General features: G+C 30.0%; 3 protein-coding genes and 1 pseudogene across 3 annotated transcripts; all 4 read right to left on the bottom strand.

The window, feature by feature from the left end:
• Positions 1-7,047: 7,047 nt before the first annotated feature.
• Positions 7,048-7,947, bottom strand: LOC129314504 (kunitz type trypsin inhibitor 104-like). Its single transcript, XM_054957954.1, has one exon. The coding sequence runs from the start codon at positions 7,877-7,879 to the stop codon at positions 7,265-7,267; it is 615 nt and encodes a 204-aa protein (XP_054813929.1). The 5' UTR covers positions 7,880-7,947; the 3' UTR covers positions 7,048-7,264.
• Positions 7,948-9,946: 1,999 nt separating this feature from the next.
• On the bottom strand, positions 9,947-10,817 carry LOC129314568 (kunitz type trypsin inhibitor 104-like). The gene has a single exon (XM_054958048.1). It carries the CDS (start codon positions 10,775-10,777, stop codon positions 10,160-10,162), a length of 618 nt encoding a protein of 205 aa, XP_054814023.1. The 5' UTR covers positions 10,778-10,817; the 3' UTR covers positions 9,947-10,159.
• Positions 10,818-12,775: 1,958 nt separating this feature from the next.
• LOC129314579 (kunitz type trypsin inhibitor 104-like) lies at positions 12,776-13,631 on the bottom strand (annotated as a pseudogene).
• A 3,483-nt stretch (positions 13,632-17,114) lies between these two features.
• LOC129314436 (kunitz type trypsin inhibitor 106-like) lies at positions 17,115-18,002 on the bottom strand. The gene has a single exon (XM_054957877.1). The coding sequence runs from the start codon at positions 17,953-17,955 to the stop codon at positions 17,341-17,343; it is 615 nt and encodes a 204-aa protein (XP_054813852.1). The 5' UTR covers positions 17,956-18,002; the 3' UTR covers positions 17,115-17,340.
• Between the last annotated feature and the right edge of the window lie 1,023 nt (positions 18,003-19,025).

Raw genomic sequence — 19,025 nt, 5'->3', positions numbered from 1 at the left:
GCTGAAACAGCTTGAAAAAGAAGAATAGAGCCGCCTGCGAAAACGGAATAGCCATGAAAGAGAAGGGGGAAGTGTTGAATAGTAGTGTTGACAACAATTTTATCATTTTTTAATATTAAATTATGAAATTTATTGATTTTAACTACTCCCTCTCAATCTCAAGTTGTAAAATATTTTTTTAAAAAAATTCATATACTAATAATATTTATTAAATATTTTTTATAATTTTATTTTTTAGATAAAAATATAATTTAAAAATATCCTTAATTTAATGCTCAATTGATAAAAGAATATTTAAAAAAAATGAATATATAAAAAGGATAATAATGAAAAGACATAATTAATAAAAATTTATTTTTATTAGAGTATCTTATATTTTGAAACGCTCAATCTTTTTTAAAAGTGTCTTATAATTTAAAATTGAAGGAGTATTTAGTTTTTTCATAATTTTGAATATTAAAAAATAAAATATATTAATTTAATCTTAAATTGTTGGATCTTGATTCGATCACGGTTGGATCTTGATTCAATCACAGTTAGATCATTGAACCATAAATCAATACCTTAATCGATTCAATAATCAATTAGTTTTAAAAACCTTGCTTGAGACATTTACAATAAAAAAAAAATTAACTCGGTGCTATTTGAACAATATGCGACCTAATTGTATGTGTCTAAAATTAATCTCATAAAATTTTACACTTACATTTGATTTTGTACATTTCAATTACTCATCTAATTTATTATAGTACTATTATTTTTTTCATACCACTTGTATTACAATACAACTCTAAATTTTTTTAAAAAAATAATAAATTGCACAGGGAGTAAATGCTAGCTAATTTATATAATAAAAGTTACAAATTATAAAAATTAATGTTTTTATAATTGTATATTTAAAAATACGTTTTATTAATATATAAAATTCAAAAAAAATTTAAATTATTAAACTTATAACTTTTAATATATATATATATATATATATATATATATATCAAAACATAAGTTGATAACTTCCACCTCACTTGCTCTTTCTCTTTCACTCCCTGTTCTACGTTCACTTTTATCAAAATCCCCCCATGTTACGAAATAGCCATTATCTTATGAAGATCACCAGATTTTCTATCGCCTTATATATATCCAAACACAATGGTTTGTTTCAATTTCATGTTTTTTCATGCCGGGACTCTCAAATCATGGCTAGATTTGTTTAAAAAACAGGTTAAATTTATTCAGAAAATTATATATGTGTAATGATTGATGATTAATATACCTACTCTTCCACTAACAACAAAATGCCAGCACATTTTAATTAATCATCTTTATGTTGGGCTGGATTTTATTTAATTAATTATCTTTCGGGTATTAGTTTGGTGATCTTGACGTTGAATTTGGCAAAACAAATTTGTATTGTTAATGAATAAATTGATAAACATTTGGCCAACAATTCATAAGGTCATAGGATCAAATTTTATTGTTAATATGAAAAATTTATTAGTGGGCAATCTACAACTACATTTATAACTGCTTTGAGTCCAAAGGTATGTTTTATTTCTAGTGAACCTTCAAAACTTAATTTAACCAGACTTTTTCTACCAGAAAAAGATTTGTATTGTTATCAAACATCTTAACAAATGCAAAGTAATGCTTTCCAATCCTTTTGTTTTTTTTTTTTTGGCCAAAGCTTTCCTATCCAATTAAAAGAGGGGTTTCTCCATTTTATTTATTATCGTTTTTCTTTTCATTATGACCATTGCAGTGATAATGACTATGATTGAGAAGCTGAGGGAAAAGAGTAATAGTAATTAAAAAAAAGGAAACCCCTCCAACTCCAACACTATGTTGTCTTGCCCGGTCATCTTCATCTTAATTATTTTTTATTTATAAATTATTTTAAACATGTTTTGCTGAAACTTGAAAAACTTTTGAATTCATTAATTCTCTCAAAAATATATATTAAGCTTTCAATTTTGAATTGTTAAATGGGATTAATATATAATTTGAATCCTAAGCTATAGATTCAGAGGCAATTTGAACTCTAAACTTTTAAAAAATATATTGTAAATCCTAAATAATTAAATTAGGGCAATTTCGCCTCTACTTTTAAATTTTAACAAACATATGTTAATTTTATTTTTAAAATTGAGATGTAATGTATAATTTTTATCAAATTTCACTCTCCTTCTCTCACCTACCATAATTTGGTGAAAGTCGCATATTAAGCTATATTTTGACATACGTTTGTTTAAATTTAATGATAAATATGAAATTTTCTCAACTTTAATTATTTAATATTAAAATGTATCTTTTAAAAGTTTAACGTTTAAATTGCATATGAACTCTTGTTAAATATATATATATGTGTGTGTGTGTGAATAATATATTTTCTGAACTAATAATTAATATAGGTAAAAGCAAAGACTTGATATAAAAGGTTAATAACATGTCTTATAAATGTAATAGAACAAAATTCTCAGTCTGTTTTATAAATCTTAGAGGAGTATTTTAAATGAGAATAGTAGCGTATCCGCATTATGTTTGGTATTAGAAACTCCTCTCTCTCTCTCTCTCTCTATATATATATATATATATGGAAACGCAGGTACCTATAGTTTACACAAATTTTCAATCAAATTCTTATAATTTCAATCATTTTAATTAGGTTCTTATACTTTCAAATATTAGGCTCATTAATTCCTTCCTATTAACACGGTTTAAAAATTCAGACCAATCCACATTTTTTTGATAATATGTGCACGCGATGTCTGCTCCAAAGTTTTTTCTCTCCCTCTCAGTTCACGGTGTCATCCATTTAATCTGCCTGGATTATGCTTGCATGTTAGCCATTTTTAAACGTGTTATAATGGGAAGGGATAAATGAGCTTTAAGATTGAAACTATAAGTGCCCAATTAAAATGATTGAAACTAGAGGGACTTGATTAAAAATTAATGTAAACTATAGGGACTTGTAAAGATGTTTTCCCTATATATATATATATATATATTAAGAGACATGGGCTTAAAAAAAGGAAGAATAACAAATAAAGATCTTGCAAAAATATTAATTTTAAATTAAGATTTTTCAACACTGATGTTTTTAAATTTTAATATTCTTTTTATCATATTTTAATATTAAAGTTTTTAATTTAACATTAATGTTCTTACAAGATTCTTACTTATCATTCTCTTTTAAAAAAAGGGAGGGAGAGATAAAAAGAAAGATAAAGGGAGGCCTAAAAATCACATTTGGTATGACTAAAAAAACAAACCTTTGTATTTTAATCATTTTACTGTTAAATAACTTTACCTTGTTTCAAAAACAAAAATTAAAAAAAGTTAGCCACCTAACCTTGTATAAATGAAAATACAAGATAAAGTGACAAATACAAGTAAAGGGCACAAATGTCCTATATGAATTCACTTTACGGAAATCCAAGGTTGTGTTTAACGAGTTTCTCTTGTTTCTATTTTTTTTTTTTTTCTGTTGTGTCAGATTCTTTTCTTAGTCTTTATGTCTAATTTTTTTCTTTTTTTTTAATTTTATAAAAAGATAATTAATTTATGTAAACTATTAAAAGGTCCATACAAACAAAAGGCCCGATCAAAATAGTGCAACCTTAAACTATTTATCCACATGTCATTGTTCCGGTTCAAAAATAAAAACTAGTTTATAGATTTTATTTTATTTTAAGATAATCGTGACTTTATATTTTTGACAAATCATGGGGCAAAATGCATAAATTTAGCTGAAAAAACTAGCAATTAACATTTTCAGATATACGGGTATTTATAACATTTAAACATATTAAACAATGAGGTTTTCAATTAAATCTTACAAAGATTTTTTTTATTCATCTCAATTTGTTAGATGTTCAAATTTGTATAATTTAATTGAATTGTCTAATTAGTAATAAAATCTTTAGTAGCATTTGATGCTCTATCTAACATATCTAATGTATTTATTACATTTTTCGTAAAAAAATGTTTGTATTATCCAAAATTGATTGCATATGCTGACCTGCGAGAACTTTTCTGCATAAAAACGCTTCCACGCGTGTTTTCGGAGTTTTTCAAAAATGCTTTGAAAGGATAAAAAGAAACACTCATACTTTTTTCTTTTTTCTTTTTGAATTGTTGATGTTTGAAATTTATTTCATATTGACACAAATAGTATTCTTATTTGATTAATTAACTAAACCAGTTCAAAATTTGCAAAACGTAACGATCAGTGAACAGAAAAGTTTGCGACAATAATTCGCTATCATGGATGCGATAAAACAAAGGGAGATTTCAATGAATTGAAGACTCTTTTTTTTTTTTTTTTTCAAACTCATCTTCCTCTTACTAATTAAAAATAATTGTCACTATTTCCTTGCAATTTCTTCATGGTCATTAATTTTTCCTCAATATCATCGTCACTATTTTTTGTTCTTTATCTAATCTGGGCATTTCTGCCAAGGAAGATTTATTCAATCATGTTGTTTGGGCTCTTAGAATATGGCTGCCTTGGAGCTTTTTATTTGATTTTAGCAAAAGGCCCAATGAAGTAGGTTTGGATCATGGGCAAACGCGGAAAGATCGCATGGATTTAAAAAAAAAATGCTTAGATTTAAATTTACCCATAGTTTGTTTATTCCTTATCTCAAAAGTCCTATTTTAATTTGTAAGAAATAGGATTTGCTTTATTTCTACTATTTATTCTTATATTTTAAATTCAATTTTAGTTTTTATATTTTTACATCAATATATATTTACTAAGCTTTTTTTATATATATATATATATATATAACAATGAATGACCATTCTGAGGTGATCTCTGGCAAAAATGTGGCAGTATAAAACCAGTAAGTTGCAGAAAGGATGGGAATATAATCAATTAAAGAAATTAAAAATAAATTGGATTACCATACCGTCATGCCTTCTTTTATAGTAAGCATGATAAAATTTAATATCATATATAAATGTACAAATTATCATCACAACCTCCACAAACTATATGAATCACAGAAGATTATAGTGAAAGGTTCCCCATGACTTCTAGAAAAATTTTCCAGATCTCAGTTAAATGAATAATAACCAGTGTATCACATATGAATGTATAAATTATTACAACCTCCACAAACTTCATAAATCACGTAAGATTATAGTGAAAGGTTTTCCATGACTATTAGAAAAATTTTCTACATCTTAGTTAAGTGAATAATAATCAGTGTATATATAAAGTCAACTAAAGCTTCATCTTATTTATGAGGATGTCATTGGTCACACTTTATTCACTGCAGGTTCGTTTTTAATCAGTGTAAAAGCCTACTACATAATTCCCTTTATTTTTTTTGCGTTAGTAAGATACTGTTATGAGTCCCACTTCAATATAGGAGTCACGTTTTATCTAGCAGGAGGTCTGGTGAAATGTCATAAATTGGATTTGTTAGTGATGTGTGGACCCTCAAATAAGGTAATATTGTTATGCAAGTCTCACGTCAAGAGCTGCTTAAATGAAGTGTAGTTTGTAAATTTAATTAATGGGCTCTCTTACCTAATAGTTTAGCTTTTTGAGATGAGTTTTCTTTATGGACTTTTACCCATAAAAAATAGTAGTTGTCTTTTAAAATTAATGATTCCTACCATTCATTTTAAGTTGATATTTTTTATCCATAAGAGTTTTACAGCATCTAGTTGAAGAGCACTACATGCTTGATCATCAACCTTTTGGCTAATTTGTGTTATTTGTTTTATTTTAAAATGATCCATGTTATTCATTTTAAATTGATTCTTAGGTATTTTTAATATTGTAATTATTAAAATAAAAAGGATAAAAAATTTGATATTAAACCAATATTGTTCAGAATACATCTATAAAAAAATTTAATATTAAATTAAAAAATTCAGATTAAATATGACCTAGAAAGATGATGAATATATTTCCTAAAAAAATTATAATTTTTATTTTGATAAATGTAAAATAAAAATAAAAATCTTTAACTCTAAACAATTTTGATCTTATCAGGGGTGATAAATATATCAGGGTTCTCATCTCCCTAATAGCACCAAAGAAAATCCAAATTTAATATTAAATTTTTAACAATTTTTATAAGTTTTTGTTTTGATAAATATAATATTTAAAAAATAAATTTAAATTGAATGGTAGGGATCGTTAATTTTTGTTTTGATCATTAATTTTAAAATGAAATGAATGGCTCAAATCAGCCAAAGGACTAATGAGCACCGAACGTGGGGACCAAGGATCTTTTTAGTTAAGGCCATTTTGGTAAATAAACATTAAATCCATTTACAATTAAAAAACATGGAATTTCCAAGTAATTTATGGATTTCATACGATCATTTTTCAGTTTTTAGATTGTTTGTTAGGGCTTCGGTGATTTTTCAGTTTTTAGAAAAATTTTAATCATAAAAAGAGAAAGTGGCATGGATGCTCCATAAACATAAATGGCTCAATTAACAGTCGCGATCAAACATTAATGACAAGACAATATTCTATCAAAATAAAAAATATTAGGTCGACATTTAGCCAAAAAAATAATTTAAACATATCAAATATGCCTGCGTGAAAATTATGAAGTTAAATTTAATTTGTACCTTAACCCAACATTAAATACTTTCTTTAGTCTTATTTATAAGTTACTTCCAGCATGTTTTATTGGAATAAGAAAAACCTTAAACTTTATTAATTTTATCTTAAATTTTAATACGTTTTCACTTTTACCCCTCATAATATTCTAAAATTTTATCATTGATTTTTTATTCAAAATTTTTAATGAGGGCAAAAATGGAGTATTGAAAATTAATAAGTGCTCTAAAAATAGGATTAAATTTTTTCTTCTTTCTCTATCCTATAAATAAGATCAAAAGAGTAAATTACAATCACTATTATATCACTGATTAAAGGGAGACAATTGGACCCATACAGAATGCTATAATCACGAGATTTCGAGTTTGAATCAATAAAAAAGATATCTTCCAGAGAGCCGCATGCCCTCGATGACTGGACCGACAAGGTTAAAATGCGACATAATCAAAGCCTTGGCGTAAAAATTGGACAGTTTAGAGCTTTATTATATAAATAACAACGAAAGAATACATGATATCTTCCTTTCATCCTCTTATTCTGCTAATTAGGATGAATAAATAACCCACAATTATTCCTTAACCACATTACAAATACTAAAAAACCATCAACAACAACAACAATAATATAAACCAAATATTACACTACTTGATTCACAAACTATAACGACACTGACGATTATGCCCTCCTCTCAAACATGACAGGAAGAACATTACCATCCAGAGCCTCCAGAATCTTGCCATTCTCGCGTAATCCACCCATAGTCCCACAATCAAACTTGCAAGTAGGACACACTTCTGTAGGACACCATTGAATGTTATAGATTCCTTCGGACTGTGTCTCCACAATCCTAAAATAGATAGTATAATCACGATCACCATCGCTAGAACCAGTCACGATAAGTCTTCTCCCACTAGTTGTGTCCCTCTCGCCCAGCTTCCATTGTGTTGATTGGATACATATGGTGACGGCGGAGGAGAACACCACCGTGAAGTCCCTGTTCACCTTCACGACGTTGTCTTCTCCGGCATACGGCGAGAAGGTCGCTGGCTGACCTTCCCCAGCGTCGTTGTTTTCCTGGCCGACATAGAGAGGGCAGGAGCCATTGCGGTTGATGAGAGTGAAGCGGCCGCCGGAGTCGGTGATAGCGGGCTTGATGTAGTACTCAACGCCACGTTGGAGAGGATGGCCGTTCGTATCGAGAACGGAGGCGTTGTCGGATTGGGATAGGGCTGGCGTGGCTATCATGAGAAGCCATGCAAGGCTAAGGGCTGAACTGGAAGCCAACTTCATATTGATTGTTTAGAAAAAGGATGGATATGTTGTGTTTTACGGAGAAGGGAAGGATCAGGTATTTATGGGGATCGATATGGGGCTGGAGATAAGGAGGTCGATGAGTTAAATACGTACAAATATTTTACTTGTACGAACCTTTCGTGTACTTTTTGATATTAATTAGGAAATGGCCGAATTTTCATTCAATGCCGTAGGTTGCTTGTGAATAGTCGCACATGTGTACATCACACCTTTGAACGTTGAATGCAAAGCCAACGTGTAAATTTTGGTCATGGAAAACTCAATCTTTTGACAATCTTTGCGTTTCGTGTTTAGATTAATTTCAAGATGTTAATTTTTATATTAGGTCTTGTTGAGTTATATTCATTGGGTAGTTTTTACTTTTTAGTATAATTATAAGAGAGGTTTTTTTATTAAAAAGGATAATATAGTCTTTAAACTTTTTTCAATTATTGATTTAATTCTTAATTTTTCACTCAGTATAATTTAATCTTTATAATTATTTAGTCAATAAATTATTTTAGGAATTGTGTTGCGACGAGTTAAAAATTACAAAAACTGAATTATTTTAAATTAATAAATTATAAAAATTGAATTATTCCAAATCAAAATTCAGGATTGAGAGATATAAAATTATGGATCAAAAAGTTACATTTTCCAAAAAGAAAATAGCGGAAAGTTTAAATTTTATTGGATCTCCCGGAACGGGCACCTCTTTTCTTTTCTAGTGCAAGAAAAACCCACATGCATAAAATATTATGTTTTCATTATAAATAGTTAACAATAATCATTTTTAATATTTTATGAACAAGTCTTGCCTGCCAACCCCTAAATTAAAATCTAAAGCCAATGATAGAAGCCATAAATATATAGACCCCATTTTCAGACTTTGTTTCAATACAAGACAAATCATATACGTTTTGTTACGTAACAAGTTAAAAGCAGTGTCTCTCGCTGGGAAAATGTTAAGGCATAAGCTAACCATGCACGTAGCTTGTGTGTATATCTAAATCCATATTTAAAAATTGTTGAAAATACTATGAGAGAAAAAATTGCAAACATATTTTGGATAAACTTGAGAGTACTTATCCATTTGCCTTTGATATGTCAATGAAACACCTGGTCAACTTAAAACAAAATAAATAAATACATGTGTGTGTCCAATTTTTCCTCTTTGTTGCTTGTAGAATTTTGTCTTTGGCACATAATTGAAGTGCATGATATAAAATTGTGCGGTGCATGGGTTAAAATTTTAGGTGACAACGTGATGTTCAAAGGCTTGAAGCATTCGGTTCGCGTTTTGGAATTTGAGTTTTAAGTTTAACGCCCATTTCAAAAAACAATAAAGGCTCAAAACCAAAAAGAAAAGTATGGGGTTGAAAAATGAACTTTTAAGTCTTTGAGTTATCTACAAAAGTTGGTTTAATTAGTAAAGATTTGGCACATAATCTAAAATATTATAAGATTAAATCTCATTGTTGATGTGATTGAGGACCTTATTGGTAAGTGATTTATAAATATTTTTATAAGCACTCTTTAATCTTGAACGCTTGTTTTAACTCTAGTGAGCCCTCCAAACTTAGCTCATGTAAACTTTTTCTTTATAAAAAAAAAGTCCTTTTAGTTTAATTTAGTTATTAATTTACTCCTTCAAATTTAATCTTTATGGATTTAGTCTATTAAATTTGTTTCAGTTGCAATAAAGATAAGTAATTAAAAATTGAATGTCTTATTTATAATTATAATTATTGAATTTTCAATTTTTTAAAGTAATTGATTTTTACAATTTATCTTTCAGAAAATTTGTGAAAATATAATTACATCATTAATTTTTTATTTTAGGATTTAATTATCATTCTCCTTGGTTTAAAGTAAATATGGAGCATACAACTTACAAATCTATTACTATAATAGCATTATCAAGCATCAGAGACAAGTAACCCATAATCACCAATCATTTAGATGAATTTTGTAATTTGACGACATGATTATTATAAATAAAAATAATCCAATTTTTGTTTATAATTATAAGAACTTTCATCAAACCATATTAAGATATAATCAAGACTAAAATTTTAAATAAGTTTTATTGATCATAAAATACAATTTGGAGCTTTATTATAATTAGATGCAACGTAACAATAAACACACACACATGTTCATCCTCTTATTATTTTATAAGGATGAATTAATAGCCCCCGATCTTCTACTAATTACAATATTTAACCCAAATATTACACAACTTGTTCACAAAACTATAATTATAGTTAATGATTATTATGCCCTCACGAACACAACGGGAAGAACATTCCCATCCAAAGCCTCCAGAATCTTGCCATTCTCACGTAATCCACCAACAGTCCCGCAAGCAAACCTACAAGTAGGACAAACCTCTGTAGGACACCATTGAATATTATAGATTCCTCCGAACTGTGTCTCCACAATCCTAAAATAGTTACTATAATCACGACCACCGTTGCTACTACCGGTAACGATAAGTCTTCTTCCACTTTTTGCGTCCCTCTCGCCGACCTTCCATTGCTTTGATTGAATGCATATCGTGGCGGCGGCAAACGCCACCTTGAAGTCCCTGTTCACCTTCACGACATTGTCTTCTCCGGCGTAGGGCGTGAAGGTCACCGGGAGGCCTTTGCCGACGTCGGTGTTTAGCTGGCCGACGTAGAGAGGGCAGGAGTTGTTGCGGTTGATGAGAGTGAATCGGCCGCCGGAGTCGGTGATGGCGGGCTTGATGTAGTACTCACGGCCGCGTTGAAGAGGACGGCGATTTGTGTCTAGCACGGAGGCGGTGGTGTCGGATTGGGACAGGGCTGACGTGGCCATCATTGTGAGAAGCCATGCAAGGCCAAGGACTGAACTTGAAGCCAACTTCATCATGTTGGTTATGGATATGTTGGTGTGATTGCGTTTTGCAGAGAAGAAAGGACATGTAAGGTATTTATAGGGATGAAGATAAACGAGGTTGAATAATTGATGCACTAAATCCAAAATGGACAAATGTTTTACTTGAACGTAGCTCAGGTATTCATTGTCTTTGATATTAATAATTTATTATTTAAATTCTCTAAAATAGAGATTATTCATGAATTTCTCTGTAAACTTTAATTTCTTTTATAATATTTTTTCATTTTAATCTATTCAAAAAAAAGTTGTTAATATATCTTGTATATCATCCGTTCTATTTTACGAGATATTTTTTAAAATAATTTAATTTTAAACTATAACACATGTAGGAAAAAAAATTAACATTTCATTGATCATCATTCCAACATTATCCATCATTATTTCAGTAATATTATAGGTAAAACTTGAAAGTTCTCAATTAATAATTAGGATTATAAAATAAAGAAAAAGGGCAAATTTTCAATGCCGTAGGCTGCTTGGGATCGGATAAGCCATTCATGTCACAGCTTTGACTTTTGAAGGCCAAACCGACAAAAGTTTTTGTGATGCCAAAATTCAATCTCAATTTTCACAAAAAATTAGGCTGTGTTTGGTAAGTTGGAGGAAACCTCTAAGAAAAACCTACTAGCAGAGGATTATACTATTGAAAAAATAATAATAAAATTACTTTAAAATATATAAATAATAATTTAATTCCTCAAAATATCATAATTTTTTTGAAGTTTTTAAAAAAATTTCTGTCATTAATGCAAATTGCTATTACATTGTTGCAAGTATAAGAAGAAAAGTTGTAAATATTTAAGTAAAACTTGTGAATAATTTATTTTCAATAAAAATAATTTGATAATTTAATCAATTCATTAACGATAGAAAAGTTCATAGGGACCTCAAAGAAATTATAACATTTTGAGATACCAAATTTTCAGTTATATATTTTAGAGGGATTTTATTGTCATTTTTTTATATTATTTTTCCACTCATGAATATAAGTAATATATAAAATCTTGTTTTTACCAAATGGTCCCTTTACATTTGAACCTTCTTCGTTTTTTAGATTAATTTCAAGAGGTGGAGTTCTAGTTTAGATATCATAGAAAGATGATGAACAAATTTCCTAAAAAATTATAATTTTTATTTTGATAAATATAAAATAAAAATAAAAAGCTTTAAGTCTAAATAATCTAAATCTTATCAGTGGTGATAAATACCATAGTTCTCATCTCCCTGATAGCACCAAAGACATTCCAAATTTAATATTAAATTTTTAATAATTTTTATAAGTTTTTGTTTTGATAAATATATTACTTAAAAAATTAATTTAAAATGAATGATAGAGATCATTAATTTTTGTTTTGATCATTAATTTTAAAATAAAATGAATGGCTCAGATCAGCCAAAGGGCTGCCTAGGACCTTTTTAGTTAAGGCCATTTTGGTAAATAAACATTAAATTCATTTGCAATTAAAAAAACATAGAATTTCCAAGTAATTTATGGATTTCATGGGATCATTTTTCAGTTTATAGATTGTTTGTAAGGACCTTAGTGATTTTTCAGTTTTTATAAACCTTTTAATCATAAAAAGAGAAAGTGACATGGATGTTGCAGAAATACAAATGGGTCAATTAAGAGTCACGATCAAACATTAATGAAAAGACAACATTCTAACAAAATAAAAAATATTAGGTCGACATTTAGCCAAAAAAATAATTTAAAGATATATATCAAATATGATTGCGTGAAAATTAAATTATGAGGATAAATTTAATTTGTACCTTTACCCAACATTAAATAAATTATAATCACTATTATATCATTGATTAAAGGGAGACAATTTGACTCATACATAATGCTATAATGTATAATCACTTAAACATGAGATCTTTAGTTTTAATCAACATAAAAAATTTCTCCCGGAGAGCTGCCCTCAATGATTGGATATATGACATAATCAAATAACCTTACCGTAAAAATTGGACAATTTAGAGCTTTACTCTATATATAACACTGTGAAAGAGTACATGATATCTTCCTTTCATCCTCTCATTCTACTGATTAGGATGAATCAATAACCCACAATTATTCCCTAACCACATTACAAATACTAAAAAACCATCGACAACAATATAAACCAAATGTTACACTACTCGATTCACAAACTATAATAACAATGACGATTATGCCCTCCTCTCAAACACGACAGGAAGAACATTACCATCCAGAGCCGCCAGAATCTTGCCATTCTCACGTAATCCACCAATAGTCCCACAATCAAACCTACAAGTAGGACACACTTCTGTAGGACACCATCGAATGTTATAGATTCCTTCGGACTGTGCCTCCACGATCCTAAAATAGATAGTATAATCACGATCACCATCGCCAGAACCAGTCACGATAAGTCTTCTCCCACTAGTCGTGTCCCTCTCGCCCAGCTTCCATTGTGTTGATTGGATACATATGGTGACGGCGGAGGAGAACACCACCGTGAAGTCCCTGTTCACCTTCACGACGTTGTATTCCCCGGCGTACGGTGAAGGTCGCCGGCTGGCCTTCCCCGGCGTCGTTGTTTTCCTGGCCGACTTAGAGAGGGCAGGAGCCATTGCGGTTGATGAGAGTGAAGTGGCCGCCGGAGTCGGTGATGGCCGGCTTGATGTAGTACTCAACGCCACGTTGAAGAGGACGGCCGCTCGTGTCGAGAACGGAAGCGTTGTCGGATTGGGATATTGCTGACGTGGCTATCATGAGAAGCCATGCAAGGCCAAGGGCTGAACTGGAAGCCAACTTCATATTGATTGTTTAGCAAAAAGGGTTTGATTATGGATATGTTGTGTTTTATGGAGAAGGAAGGATGAGGTATTTATAGGGATCGATATGGGGTTGAAGATAAGGAGGCTGATGAGTTAAAAGTCAAGTATGTACAAATATTTTAATTGTAAGTACCTTACGTGTATTTTTTACATTAATTAGGAAATGGACGAATTTTCAAAGCCGTAGGTTGCTTGTGATTAGTCGCACTTACATGTGTGCATCACACCTTTGACCCTTGAATGCAAAACCCGAGTTTAAATTTGTCATGGAAAACTCAATCTTTTGACAAATTTTGGGGTTTCGTATTTAGATTAATTTCAAGATGTTAATTTATTTTCATAAAATCACAATATAAAGCATCTTCTAGAAGCCTTTCTTGATCCAAAATATAAAATAGTTGATAACTTTTATAATTATTTTTCAACTATATATATTCCTACTTTATTTATTACTTTTTTAAAAAAAATGATTCATGATAATTATAATTATCAAGGTACTTATATAGGATATTTAAAGAGAGTATAATTGAAAAAATACAACTTTTTTAAGAAATTAAATTTTAACTAATATTTTTTAAAAATTATGAATTAGTTATCAATATCTTATATTTTAGTCCGGAGGGAGTATATATTAGTTCTTGTTGAGTTATATTCATTGAGTTGTTTTTACTTTTTAGTATAACTATAAGAGAGATTTTTTTATTAAAAGGATAATCTAGTTTATTTAGTTAATTAATGAATTATAGAAATTGTGTTGTAATGAGTTACAAAAATTATCAGGATTGAATTATTTTGAATTAATAAATTATAAAAATTAATTGAAACATCTTATATTTGAAACAACAATGGCTTCCATAGATAATAATGGTAACTTGTCCCCAAAAAATATAAAATAAAATATGCAGGAGTTTATATATTCATAGTTCTAGTATTTAATAAGATAGACTAGAGGCATAAGTAATACACAATAGAACTGATAATTCGAGCAAGCCCAAAAATTATGAAAACATGATTTAAGAAAATACTTTTTGGTAGTTGGCCATATTTGACTCGAATAAATCCAAAATGATTTTTATTTTATTTTCTTAAAACATATATGGTTGATGATACAACATAATAGTGTCATGCAATTTAGATAGCCAGCTAATCCCACATATGGGATAAAACTTCTTGTTGTCATTTTTACATATAACATATGTTAAATATTAATTAATCATTTAACTCTTATTTGACTTTATACTAAGAGATCACATATTTGAGTATATTATTTTAAATATTTTTTAAAAATAAAAGGATCCATATTGTTTTATTTTTATTGTTTTTAATCTTTAAAATATCTTAAAATAATATTTAATCTTGAATTTTGAATTTTAAGAACCCAATTTTTCTTAAAAAAAGTTTGAGTCTTTTATATTTTTTTCAAGTGCCTAAAGAAATATTGGGAGAATCACATTCAAAAATCCAAGCAAAAAGTTATTCGTAGACAAAGACCAATAATAAGTCCTATTTGAGAAAAAAATAAGTCAATATTTTTATTTTAATAATAATCCATTTTGTTTTGGTTTTTGTCTGCGAATAATTTCCCTGCCAGGTCATTAAATGTGATTCTCCCAAAAACATATTGTACATTTTTTTATAATAATAACAATAATTAATTTTAAAGTAAATATTTAAATTTTCTTTAGAATAAAAATAAAAAAATCTTTGACAATTCAAACTAGCTCGAATAAGCTCAAGATATTAGGGTCAAGTTTTACTATATAGGTATTTTTTAATAAATTCAGGCCTACCCAAATAAACTTGACTTAAATAAGCTCGTTCTATCCAAATTACCCACTACAATACATAAGGTTCAATCATATTTGGATTCAGTGAGTGGCTTAAGTCTACTTACTTAATAAATGTCTCAACAGTTATTAAATTTTATCAATATTTAAAAATTATTGAGATACATTTTTCTTAAAAAAATAAAACAATTCTCACGATCAGAACACTCTTTGTATATGATATTTTGTGAGACTATTATATAATGAAATCCTTGATAACCATTTAATTGAATTGAACAGCTATTATTGAGTCACGTGAAACATCTATTGAGTGAATAAATTTATGCCACTCAACAAAGTCCAAATCCTATTCAATCCTATCCGTGAGAATCCAGGTGATGTGATAATTGTAGTATAGTGCTTGAATTCTGATGCCAAAATGATGTCCTCTTTCATCATAAAAAAATAATGCCATTGAATTGAATGTTGTATGCGTACTTGGCAAAATTGAATCATGCCGTGAAGGTAAACAAGATTCAGCTCGCAAGTAAAAATAAAACGGTGAACTTGACGTTAGATATTACAATGTCACTTGCATCATTTTCATCCCTTTGATCCCTCAGCTCTTAGTCTCAGGCCAACCGGGCTTCAAATTTTTCAATTTCAAAATCTTAGTACAACTGGATTTTAAAAAAACAGCAGCTCATTGCAGGTCAGTACTTTCAAGATTAAGCACCCTCCAGATTACTCACATATTCATGAACCAACTCATCATGTGCTCAACAATCATTGAAGACTAATTAGTCCCACAGGTGAGCCCTCGTAAGAACTCCCATTGCAAATTCCAACCATCCAAATGATTAGAATGGTTTAGATATTTCTATTTCAATGGTAATAATAATAATTATTAATAGATTTGAATTGTGTAGATCTACTTGAATAGCCAAAATTTATTAAAAACGAAATCTTTATATGCCTGACTAAAATTGAAAGAATTTATGGGTTTCTAACTATCAACTTAATTACTTCATGACGAGCCAACAAAGATTATTTATGCCTGTGGATTCTCTCAATGTTAGGCAGACAATTTTGTTTTTTTAAATATAAAGCTACAGTTTTTTTTAATATGAATTCCAACCATCCAATGCTTGAGCTGTCTTCTTTTAAACATACCCAATAATCTTGCAGCTTTCTTCATTTACTGTCTTTTAAACACCCAGTTTAGCGAGTCTAGCGAGCTGCCCGACTGTGGAGATGAGCAAGAAGATCAAGCCTTTGATGAAGATGGCGACGAGGGCACTTGGTAGGAGATATTATGCGACCCAAATAGAGGTTAGTGAAAGCACTCATTATGATGCAGCCAATAATGAGGGAGGTAGCAGCGAGGCGAGGGGCAATGCTCAAGTCTCTGCGTGTTTTCTCGACTCAGGCAGCGGGACCCGTGAAGAAACATTGACTCAGCACATTTTTAATGATGTGGGATCCACGTGGCGTTGATAAGGATGGCACATGAGCAAATTCCAACGCTAGTAATCCTCATCAATGCCACATAGGATAATTTATAATGATTAAATAGTTTTTTTCAAAAAAAATATAGGACCTCAGTTATAACCTGGTTAAAGTTGAAGACTGAATTGTTCAGAGACTATGTTATAATTAAGTTGAAACTTCAAGGAATAAATGTTAATTCTCGCAAGAAAATATTTTAAATAAACTATGTACTATTATATCATTGATTAAAGGAGGACAAATTGGAGCTTTATTATATATATAACAATAAAAGAGCACATGAATGATGATATATCCCTTTCATCCTCTTATTCTGCTAATTAGGATGAATCAATGACCCAACTTTATTCCTTAACCACTTTACAAATACTAAATCAACAACAACAACAACAACAACAGCAATAACTCAGAACATTACACGACTCGATTCACAAACTATAATAATAATGACGATTATTCCCTCCTCTCAAACACGACAGGAAGAACATTACCATCCAGAGCCGCCAGAATCTTGCCATTCTCACGTAATCCACCAATAGTCCCACAATCAAACCTACAAGTAGGACACACTTCTGTAGGACACCATCGAATGTTATAGCTTCCTTCGGACTGTGCCTCCACAATCCTAAAATAGATAGTATAATCACGATCACCATTGCTAGAACCAGTCACGATAAGTCTTCTCCCACTAGTCGTGTCCCTCTCGCCCAGCTTCCATTGTGTTGATTGGAGACATAAGGTGATGGCGGAGGAGAACACCACCGTGAAGTCCCTGTTGACCTTCACGACGTTGTCTTCTCCGGCGTATGGTGAGAAGGTCGCCGGCTGGCCCTCCCCAAGGTCGGTGTTTTCTTGGCCGACGTAGAGAGGGCAGGAGTTGTTACGGTCGATGAGAGTGAAGCGGCCGCCGGAGTCGGTGATGGCCGGCTTGATGTAGTACTCAACGCCACGTTGGAGAGGACGGCCGTTTGTGTCGAGCACGGAGGCGTTGTCGGATTGGGATAGGGCTGACGTGGCTATCATGAGAAGCCATGCAAGGCCAAGGGCTGAACTGGAAGCCAACTTCATATTGATTGTTTAGCAAAAAGGGTTTGATTATGGATATGTTGTGTTTTATGGAGAAGGAAGGATGAGGTATTTATAGGGATCGATATGGCGTTGAAGATACGGGGGCTGATGAGTTAAAAGTCAAGCATGTACAAACATTTTACTTGTACGTACCTTACGTGTATTTTTTATATTAATTAGGAAATGGACGAATTTTCAAAGCCGTAGGTTGCTTGTGATTTGTCGCACGTACATGTGTGCATCACACCTTTGACCCTTGAATGCAAAACCCAAGTTTAAATTTTTGTCATGGAAAACTCAATCTTTTGACAAATTTTGGGGTTTCGTATTTAGATTAATTTCAAGATGTTAATATACTCCCATTATATAAAATATTTTCTAGAAGCCTTGTTTAGTCTAAAATATAAAATATTGAATAATTTTTATAATTATTTTTTTAACTATACTCCTACTTCATTTATTTCCCTTTATAATGCATTAAAATTTTAATTATTATTATCAAAGTACTTATATAGAGTATTTAATGAGAGTACAAATAGAAAGATGCAAAATTTTTTTAAAAAAATTAAAGTTTCAACTAATATTTTTTTATAACGATGAATTAGTTATCAATGCCCTATATTTTGATCTGGAGGTAGTATATATTAGATCTTGTTTAGTTATATTCATTGAGTTGTTTTTACTTTTTAGTATAACTAAAGAGATATTTTTTTATCAAGAGGATAATATAGTCTTTAAACTTTCTTCCAAATATCAATTTGGATCTTGATCTTTGATCAATACAATCCTTTATAGTAATGTCGTAGTTTATTGAGTTAATAAATTATAGAATTATTGTGTTGTAATTAAAGAATTCAAATTAATAAATTATAAATACATCTCTTTCTTTTCTATATAGTGCAAGAAAAACCCACATGCATAAATGTATCTATTATGTTTTCATTATCAATAGTTAACAATAATCATTTTTAATATTTTATGAACAAATCTTGCCTGCCAACCCCTAAATAAGAAACTAAGGAAAGCCATAAATACATAAACCCCCACTTTCAGACTTTCTTTCAATACAA

Source organism: Prosopis cineraria, unplaced genomic scaffold (assembly GCF_029017545.1).
Source record: "Prosopis cineraria cultivar Desert tree isolate PC_DT_omini unplaced genomic scaffold, ASM2901754v1 PC6, whole genome shotgun sequence".
Classification (NCBI taxonomy): Eukaryota; Viridiplantae; Streptophyta; class Magnoliopsida; order Fabales; family Fabaceae; genus Prosopis; species Prosopis cineraria.
This window is presented reverse-complemented; position numbering and strand designations above follow the sequence as displayed.